This window comes from Salvelinus sp. IW2-2015, linkage group LG9 (assembly GCF_002910315.2).
Source record: "Salvelinus sp. IW2-2015 linkage group LG9, ASM291031v2, whole genome shotgun sequence".
In the NCBI taxonomy this organism is placed as follows: domain Eukaryota; kingdom Metazoa; phylum Chordata; class Actinopteri; order Salmoniformes; family Salmonidae; genus Salvelinus; species Salvelinus sp. IW2-2015.
The window spans coordinates 7,647,718-7,658,097 of NC_036849.1; the positions used below are offsets into that span (position 1 = coordinate 7,647,718).

Genomic DNA, 10,380 nt, shown 5'->3' on the forward strand with positions numbered 1-10,380 from the left:
GGTTATGTACTCATTTTGAGTGCCGATAGGGTTTATACGTAGATGCAACAACTCTGCAAAACCTTTGAGCTAATATCAGTGGTGGAAAAAGTACTCACCTGTCATACTTGAGTAAAAGTAAAGATCCCTTGATAGGAAATGACTCAAGTAAAAATTCCCCAGTAAAATGACCAGGGATGTTCTCTTGACAAGTGTGTGAATTGGACCATTTTGGTCCTGCTAAGCATTCAAAATGTAACAAGTACTTTTGGGTGTCAGGGAAAATGTATAGAGTAAAAAAGTACATCGTTTTCTTTAGGAATGTAGTGAAGTAAAAGTTGTCAAATAAAAATTGTAAAGATACCCCCCAAAAAACAACTTAAGTACTTTACACCACTGGCTAATATTCTATGGTGCAGAAACTCAAACAATAGAAAATGTGAGGTGCCTGGTACTTAGTTCCAGTGAGCTCTTGCCCAAGTAAAGGATGTGATAAACATATCAATCAGTAACATCTAATGTAAAATTATTCTTTCTGCTCAATATCCTTGAAATGCAGTGGCCCAACAAGTACACATTTTTCAATAGTCATGCAGAGTTTAATTGATAGGGCAATAACTGACAGTCATTGATCAAATATGAGCGAAAGACTGGCTTTTTAAAACATTGCAATACAAATTTTATTATAACATTGACAAAAATAATTTTCACAAACTAATATCAGCATACCCTTCACCAGCTCTCCAAATAAGGGTTGTGTTTATGGCACAACAAAACATAAAAAAATATTTTGCAACAAAAAACTGCGTATCTTATTGGACAAGTCCAGGTTTCAGTGCCTCCCGGTTTCATTCCAATTTCTTCCATTTGGTTCCTAATGAATATGACCCAGGACAAGCTTCATGATCCTACCATTTCTGTATCTTGTGGGCCTCATTTACAATTACTGTAAAAAAAAATCTGAACTTATTTATCCTGACATGTAAATATGCTTTCTGCATCATTTTATACACAAACGTGTTCATGAATTATATTACTGAGGCAAAAATAACACTGCTCTCCTTCTTGCTAAAGCGTCGCCACACCTTCTTGCTGAATCAAAATGACAATCTTTTGATTTTGCTGTGTTAAGGCTCAGTGGTTCACATGTTGTTGAATCCCATCATCCCTTTCATGTTGCCAGCCGCACCCTGTTGGAACTGTCTCATCATGGACTGGAGACCAGCCATCCCACCTGAAGATGAGCGAAAAGTCAGCATGTCTCAGTGGGGGGGGGGGGGGCAGTTAAACTCGACAGCAAGGTGGCGAGGATGAGAATAGCTCATCTTAAATCAAATGATTATTTGGGGTGCAAGGTGATTTGTAGATCAGGGAATCCATGCAGTCTATGTCAAATAAGCATTATATAACAACCATGTCATTACATGGTTGTATTTAAATCATTGAACTAATCTAAGTAACAAAGGAATAGTTTGGGAAAAGTGACATGACATTAAACATGGAAGTGAAAGTCATGCCTACCCATATGGTGGAGAACCCTTGGGTCCATCATCTTTGCCATCTGTTGGTTTAACTTAGCCATCTGAGAGGGGTTGACATTCTTGGACATGTCACCACCTGTAAACATGTAAAAAATTATTTTGAGACATAGCCTACTTCTTGAAGTAAGCAAAATTGTGTTAGTGGACCAGTGCTTCAGTTTCAGGGCTGTGTCTGAAAACTTGACTAGCCATGAAATCCTTGCTTCGTCTGTTCTCGTTTCCGCCGCTCACAAATTGCAGTTGGGAAGATCCAAGGCCCTTCCCTCAGACCTCTTCTAATGTGCTTTGAGAGGGGAAGGGGGAAACTGGAGGAAGCAAGGATTTGACAGCTAGTAATGTTAATATGAATCCAAGAAGTGCATACCTTTGAACAGGCCCTTGATGCCACCCATCTTCTTCACCATCTGGGCGAACTTTGTGTACTGGGTGAGCAGCTCCTGGACGTCCCTGGTGGCAACCCCAGAACCCCGCGCAACTCGGGCAATTCGGTTCGGCTGCTTGGTGAAGAGCTTTGCACCATCTTTGTTGTCAAGTTCTCCAAAGAACAAAGAAAGAATCCATGGTTAGGAAAACAATTACACATCTTGTATGACCCTTTTGTTTGTAATTTACTGTTTATTGACGAGAGGGTTAGATACACTGAGTTGCACCCTCCTTTGTCCTCAGAACAGCCTGAATTCATCAGGGTATGGACTCAAGGTGTCAAAATCGTTCCACAGGGATGCTGGCCCATGTTGACTCCAATCATTCCCACAGTTGCATCAATTTGGCAGGATGTCCTTTGGGTGGTGGACCATTCTTGAAACACATGAGAAACTGTTTAGCGTGAAAAACCCAGCAGCGTTGGCAGTTCTTGACAAACCCGTGTGCCTGGCACGTACAGCCATAGCCCGTTCGAAAGGCAATTAAAATGGGACTAACACCATTTCAGCAACATCAAATCTTATTCAAATCTGTTCGTATACATCTACAAGAAGAATGACCATTTTTGTAGCATTTTCTGACAAGCAAACACTTAGATATGGTCATGTTCACATTTTCATACAATGTTTGGGAATGACGTAAAGTAAGGCATTTGTGAAAATTCTATAGCAATAGAGTGGGAAAGCGGCCATGTGTTTGGACAATTAATAGACACTGCAGGAAATAAAATTGACCAAAACCGTAGTCTACGCAGACCGGAGCACTACAGTGCCTTCGGAAAGTATTCCTACCCGTTGACTTTTTCCACAATTACAGCATTATTTTAAAAATGGATTAAATAAATAATCCTCAGCAATCTACTCACAATAATGACAAAGCAAAAACAGGTTTACAAATGTTGGCATATTAAAAATACCTTATTTACATAAGTATTCAGACCCTTCGAAATTGAGCTCAGGTTCATCACGTTTCCATTGATCATCCATGAGATGATTCAACAACTTGATGAGTCCACCTGTGGTAAATTCAACTAATTGGACATGATTTGGAAAGGCACGCACCGGTCTATATAAAAAGGTCCCACAGTTGACAGTGCATGTCAGAGCAAAAACCAAGCCATGGAGGTCGAAGGAATTGTCCGTAGAGCTCCAAGACAGGTTTGTGTTGAGGCACAGATCTGGGGAAGGGTACCAAAACATTAATGCAGCATTGAAGGTCCCCCAAGACCACAGCAGCCTCCATCATTCTTAAAAATGGAAGGAGTTTGGAACCACCAAGATTGTTCCAAGAGCTGGCCGCCCAGTGGTCACTGACAGAGCTCTAGAGTTCCTCTGGAGATGGGAGAACCTTCTAGAAGGACAACAATGCCAGAACAGAGGAAAGTACAGGGATCCTTGATGAAGTCCTGAGCGCTCTGGAGCAGGTTCTCAGACTGGGGCGAAGGTTCACCTTCCAACAGGACAATGACCCTAAGCACCCAGCAAAGACAATGCAGGAGTGGCTTCAGGACAAGTCTCTGAATGTCCTTGAGTGGCTCAACCAGAGCCCCGGTCTTGAACCCGATCAAATATATCTGAAGAGACCTGAAAATAGCAGTGTAGCGACACTCTGGAGCAGGTTCAGACCCTTTACTCAGTACTTAGTCGAAGCACCTTTGGCAGTGATTACAGCATCGAGTCTTCTTGGGTATGATGCGACAAGCTTAGCACACCTGTATTTGGGGAGTTTCTCCCATTCTTCGCTGCAGAGCCTCAAGCTGTCAGGTTGGATGGGGAGCGTCGCTGCATAGCTATTTTCAGGTCTCTCCAGAGATGTTCGATTGGGTTCAAGTCCGGGCTCCGGCTGGGCCACTCAAGGACTTGTCCCGAAGCAACTCCTGCGTTGTTTTGGCTGTGTGCCGAGGGTCAACGTCCTGTTAGAAGTTGAACCTTCGCCCCAGTTTGAGGTCCTGAGCAGGTTTGTCGTCAAGGATCACGCTGTACTTCACCCCGCTATCTCTCCCTCAATCCTGACTAGTCTCCCAGTCCCTGCTGCTGAAAAAAAAACAAAAAAAAAACAGCATGATGCTGCCACCACGCTTCACCGTAGGGATGGTACCATGTTCCCTCCAGACGCTTGGCATTCATTCCAAGTGACGCTTGGCATTCAGGCCAACGAGTTCAATGTTGGTTTAAATCAGACCAGAGAAATGGCAGCAGTTTTACAGGCGCCTAGCCAATTGTCCAAGTGTGTTTTTCGCGTTATTTGTAACTTATTTTGTACATAATGTTTCTGCCACCACATCTTACGGCAAAAAAGAGCTTCTGGATATCAGGACAGCAATCACTCACCTCGGATTAGATAAAGATTCTCTCTTCAACAAGCAGGACGCAGAGGATATACTGCTAACACCCGACAAGGCTAACATCCCTGTTATTGGCAAGAGAAAGCAACGCAGGTACAGAGGACACAGAGCGGGGTGCCTCATAAGCATACACAGAAGGTGAGTGGGAAAGGTGCCGTTACAGCAATATTACTCGCCAATGTACAATCATTAGACGAGGTACAATCACGAATATTCTACCAACGGGATATCAAACTAACATCTTACGTTTCAAGGAATCGTGGCTGAATGATGACATGGATATTCAGCTAGTGGGATATACACTGCACTGGCTAGATAGAACAGCAGGGGGGGGGGGGTCTCAATTTTGCTCACGTGAATTAGAATATCTTAAACTGTAGACCACACTATCTGCCTAGAGAGTTCTCAGCAAAACTTTTTGTGGCTGTTTATTTACCACCAGTCAGATGCTGGTACAAAGGAAATAAGCAAACAGGAACCTGCTCACCCAGAGGCGGCGCTCCTAGTGGCCAGAGACTAATGCAGGGAAACTTGAATCCATTTTACATAATCTCTGTTAAAATGTGCAACCAGCGGGGAATTTAAAAATAATAATTCTAGATCACATGTACTCCACACAGAGAAGCGTACAAAGCGCTCCCTCGCCCTCCATTTGGTAAAGCCGACCAGAACTCTATCCTCCCGATTCCTGTTTACAAGCAAAAACTAAAGCAGGAAGCACCAGTGACGCAGTCAATAAAAAAAAGTGGTCAGGTGAAGCAGATGCTAAACTACAGGACTGTTTATCTACCACAGACCGGAATATGTTCCGGGATTCCTCCGATGGCATTGAGGAGTACACCACATCAGCCATTGGCTTCATCACTAAGAGCATCAAGGACGTCGTCCCCACAGTGACTGTACATACATACCAACCAGAAGCCATGGATTACAGGCAACATTCGCACTGAGCTAAAGGGTAGAGCTGCCGCTTTCAAGGTGCGGGACTCTAAACAGGACACATAAGAAATCCTGCTATGCCCTCCGACGAACTATCAAATAGGCAAAGCGCCAATATAGGGCTAAGATCGAATCATACTACACCGGCTCCAACGCTCATCATGTGGCAGAGCTCGCAAACTATTACAGACTACAAAGGGAAGCACAACCGCGAGCTACCCAGTGACACAAGCATACCAGACAAGCTGAATCACTTCTATGCTCGCTTCAAGGCAAGCAACACTGAGGCATGCATGACAGCGTCAGCTGTTCCGGACGACTGTGTGATCACGCTCTCCGTAGCTGACGTGAGTAAGACCTTTAAACAGGTCAACATTCACAAGGCTGCGGGGCTAGACGGAGTACCAGGACGTGTGCTCCCCAACTGGCAGGTGTCGTCACTGACATGTTACACATGTCCCTGATTTGAGTCTGTAATACCAACATGTTTCAAGCAGACCACCAGTGTTCTTGGGCACCGGAGCGCCAAGTCCAGAACCAAAAGGCTTCAGCTTTAAACCCCAAGCCATAAGACACCTGAACAGGTAATCAAATGGCTACCCGGACTATTCGCATTGTGTGTGTTCCCCCCAACCCCTCTTTTACACAGCTGCTACTCTGTTTCACATATGCATAGTCACTTTAACTATACATTCATGTACATACTACTTCAATTAGCCCGACTAACCGGTGCCTGTATATAGCCTCGCCACTCATTTCACCGTTGTTTTATTACCTTATGTATTGTTCACCTAATACCCATTTTTCACTTAAATGTGCACTGTTGTTAGGGCCTGTAAGTATGCATTTCACTGTAAGGTCTACACCTGTTGTATTCGGCGCACGTGCCAAATAAACTTTGATTTGAGAGTCCTTTCGGTGCCTTTTGGCAAACTCCAAGCGGGCTGTCATGTGCCTTTTACTGAGGAGTGGCTTCCGTCTGGCCACACTACCATAAAAGGCCTTATTGGTGGAGTGCTACAGACATGGTTGTCCTTCTGGAAGGTTCTCCCATCTCTACAAAAGGAACTCCGGAGCTCTGTCAGTGACCATTGGGTTCTTGGGTCACCTTCCTGACCAAGGACCTTCTCCCTTGATTGCCAGCTCTTGGAAGAGTCTTGATGGTTCCAAACTTCCAATTAAGGCTGACGGTGGCCACTGTGATCTTGTAGACCTTTTTTTGGTAGCCTTCCCCAGAGCTGCACCTCAACACAATCCTGTCTCGGAGCTCTACCGACAATTCCGTCGACCTCATGGCTTGCTTTTTGCAATGACATGCACTGTCAACTGTGGGACCTTATATAGACAGGTGTGTGCCTTTCCAAATCATGTCCAATCAATTTACCACAGGTGGACTCCAATCAAGTTGTAAAAACATCTTAAGGATGACCAATGGAAACATGACGCACCTGAGCTCAATTTAGAGTATCATAGCAAAGGTTCTGAATACTTATGTAAATAAAGTATGTTTATTTGTAAAACATTTCTAAAAGCCTGTTTTAACTTTGTCATTATGGGGTATAGTGTGTGGATTGATAAGGGAAATATATTATCAATTTTAGAATAAGGCTGTAACATAACAAATGTGGAAAAATGGGTCTAAAAACTTTCAGAATGCACTGTATATTGTAGTGGAGTAGCCAACAAAATGTTGCTATAATATGTTTCTCTTTTGCATTGTGTTTTTTGGTTATTCATTGTCAAGCTTTAAAAACCAAAGCCAGACCACAATATTTTAGCAGCCTAGCTAAGACTGTGGCATGAGTCTTTACACTTTCCCTCCGCTGCGCGCTGTAAAATAGAACACGCGAAAGCAGCGCAATTGAAGTGGAATTCACCAAAGTGACCGCATCAGGCTGTAATTTAATATACTAAATGACTGAACTAATTTAGAGTCACTTGTGTGTGCTAGCCTATTAGCCACGTTATGACTTGTGATCATTGCCCTTTCTAATTTGATTGTATTGACATTTCCAGCCTTAGTCATCAGATCTTGTTCAAAATATTGAGTCATTGAAACTGAAATGGGGCATCCCGAATGGGTGAAAGTCGCAAACAATGTACCAGGCCAGCTGTGATTTACAACCTGATGCAATACCAAGAAATGTATTGGTGAATTATATGAATCATGCATTCATCTACTCTGTCAACAATACCTTATTGTAAGTAATATAGTCAAATAGAACCTATTCTTAAAACCTCTTAAGTAAATTTTGAAGTATAAACTGGTAATTTTACATTTGACAGATTGTTTCATATCTGCAAAGTAGTTAAAACGCTGTCAGTGCCACTTTAAATATTTTGTCCTGCCTATTCACCCTCGGATTGTGTATGTGTGCCATTCAATGTTACAATTGTCTCAAGGCTTAAAAAGCCTTCTTTGACCAGTCTCCTCCCCTTCATCTAAACTGATTGAAGTGGATTTAACAGGATCATAGCTTTCAACAGGATACAGCAGGTCAGTCTGTCATGAAAAAAGAGCAGGTTCCTAATGCTTTGTACACTCAGTGTATTTACCTTGGTCATTCATGCTGTCCATAATTGTCATGAGTTTCTTCAACCTGGCCATGGACTCCTGCTCGTTACCTTTGCTCATGAAGTCCGTTCCGAAACCTGGGATCATACCCTTGTGACAATAACAGAAGTAAGATTAGCATCTTATGTGATTAGAATATACAGTGCCTTCAGAAAGTATTCACACACTTAGTTTCCACATTGTTGTTACAGCCTGAACTTTAAATTTAGATTTTTCACTGGCCTACACACACTACCCCATAATGTCAGTGGAAATCTTTTTATTTTTATTTTAAATACAAATTAATAAATGAAAAAATGTCAATAAGTATTCAACCCCTTTGTTATGGCAAGCCAAAATAAGTTCAGGAGTAAAGATTTGCTTAAGTCACAAAATAAGTTGCATGGGTTCAGTGTGAGCAATAGTGTTTAACATGACCACTGAATATCTGTACCCTACACATACAATTATCTGTAAGGTCCCCCAGTCGAGCAGTGTATTTCAAACAGATTCAAGCAAAGACCAGGGAGGTTTTCCAATGGCTCGCAAAGGGCACCTATTGGTAGATGGGTAAAAAAAAAAAAAGCAGACATTGAATATCCCTTTGAGCATGGTGAAGTTATTAATTACACTTTGGATGGTGTATCAATACAAAGATACAGCCATCCTTCCTAACTCAGTTGCCGGAGAGGAAGGAAACCACCCAGGGATTTCTCCATGAGGCCAATGGTGACTTTTTGGTAAATAAACAGCCACAAAAAGTTTTGCTGAGAACTCTCTTGGCAGATAGAATATCTTAAACTGTAGACCACACTAATTCATGTGAGCAAAATCTAGACTTCCTTAGATTTCGTGCACCAGCCGTTGACAAATATGCACATTGGCTGTGATAGGAAAAAGGAGGACAAAAGGACGGAGCAACATTGTAGTAACTCAACACCAACCTAATTGACAGAATGAAAAGCAGCATGTACAGAATAAAATATATTCCAAAACATGCATCCTGTTTGCAACAAGGCACAAAAGTAAAACTTCAAGAAAATTGGCTAAGCAATTCACTTTTTGTCCGGAATGCAAAGTGTTATGTTTGAGGCAAATCCAATACAACTGAGTACCACTCTCCATATTTTCAAGCAGTGGTGGCTGCATAATGTAATGGTTATGCTACGACTGGGGAGAGTTTCAGGATAAAAAAATAAAACAGGATGAGCTAAGCACAGGCTAAATCCTAGAGGATAACCTGGTTCAGTCTGCTTTCTACCAGACACTGGGAGATTAATTCACCATTCAGCAGGACAATAACCTAAAACACAAGGCCAAATCTACATGGAAGTTGCTTACCAAGAAGACAGTGAATGTTCCTCAGTGTCCAAGTTACAGTTTTGACTTAAATCTACTTGAAAAGCTATGGCAAGACCTGAAAACGGTTGTCTAGCAATGAGGAACAACCAATTTGACAGAGCTTGAAGAATAGAGAAAATGTTACACAATCCAGGTGTGGAAAGGTCTTAGACTTTAATACATTTTCAGCAAAAAATAAATAAACTGTTTTCACTGTCATTATGGGGTATCGTTTGTAGATGGTAAAAAAAAAAATTGAATCCATTTTGAAATCAGGCTATAATGCAAAATGTGGAATAAGTCAAGGGGTTATTAATACTTTCTGAAGGCACCAAAACATTTAGGTAGCCATTATTTACCATAATCAGGGCAAATGAAAAACAAGGGATACAGTTGACCGGTTCGAAAGGCCTTTGTGCTGAAACATTGACAGTCTGGTTTTATCTATAGCATGAAGCCCTAGAAGAAATAAGCTTTAGAGCACATATGTCAGAGTCAAGGCCCGCGGGCCACATCCGGCCCGCGAGAAGGTTTTTTACGGCCCCTGGGATGATCTTGATTTATTATTAGAACCGGCCCGCAGACCGCAGCAAGCCGGCAGCCCGCAGATCTTTTACACGCACCAATACTACATTTCCCACAATGCAACGGTGACGCACCGAGCAGTAGGCTGCTTCATTTCAATATTTATTGGCACAGCAGTCGTCAGCATCACAGTAAAATTAACTTTCAGATACCCATCAAAAATGGCAAAACGGAAGGTGGACACTGAGAACCGGGGGTGCTGCTCAAACGTTGTCTATGTTTGGCAGCACATACCTGTGTGAACAACTGTTTCTTTGATGAACCTGAACAAAACATCACACAGAAGTCGACTTACTGCTGAACACCTCCACTCAATTCTGAGGATTTCCTCAGCTCAGAGCCTTACCCGAACATTATGAACTTGTGGAAAAGATGGGCACCACCAAGTATCACCCTCAACCTCAAACAAGTGAACATTACTGTGCAATCACATATTTAGAGTTTTTACTCAGTTCAAGTTTAAAAGTTAAGTTTAATATTTGTTTTCACTGCATGTTACTTTCTCTTAAACAAAGTGTTGTTTTTGATTAATGATTTTTTGCACTTTATTTTTATTGTATTTCAATCCAATTATATTTTAAAATATTTCAGTTGAGTGGATGATAGAAAATTGCTATTATTGTTTTTTTCTTTGAAGTAAATTTAGCCCACTTTTGCTAAAATAGAAAATATAT

The 10,380-nt window shown here is 41.9% G+C and overlaps 1 protein-coding gene across 13 annotated transcripts in view; it reads right to left on the bottom strand.

Moving 5' to 3' along the window:
• Window positions 1-634: 634 nt before the first annotated feature.
• LOC111968506 (signal recognition particle subunit SRP54) overlaps window positions 635-10,380 on the bottom strand; it is a 15,594-nt gene continuing 5,848 nt past the window's right edge. For 11 of the 13 annotated variants that reach the window (XM_023994129.2, XM_023994123.2, XM_023994128.2 and 8 more), the window contains 4 exons: window positions 7,783-7,891; window positions 1,885-2,055; window positions 1,501-1,596; window positions 635-1,213 (listed from right to left, as the gene is read on the bottom strand). In XM_023994129.2, the coding sequence (XP_023849897.1) occupies window positions 1,122-1,213; window positions 1,501-1,596; window positions 1,885-2,055; window positions 7,783-7,891 (468 nt within the window). In that variant the 3' untranslated portion in view covers window positions 635-1,121. The other 2 variants (XR_002877895.2, XM_023994130.2) reach the window with 2 other exon arrangements.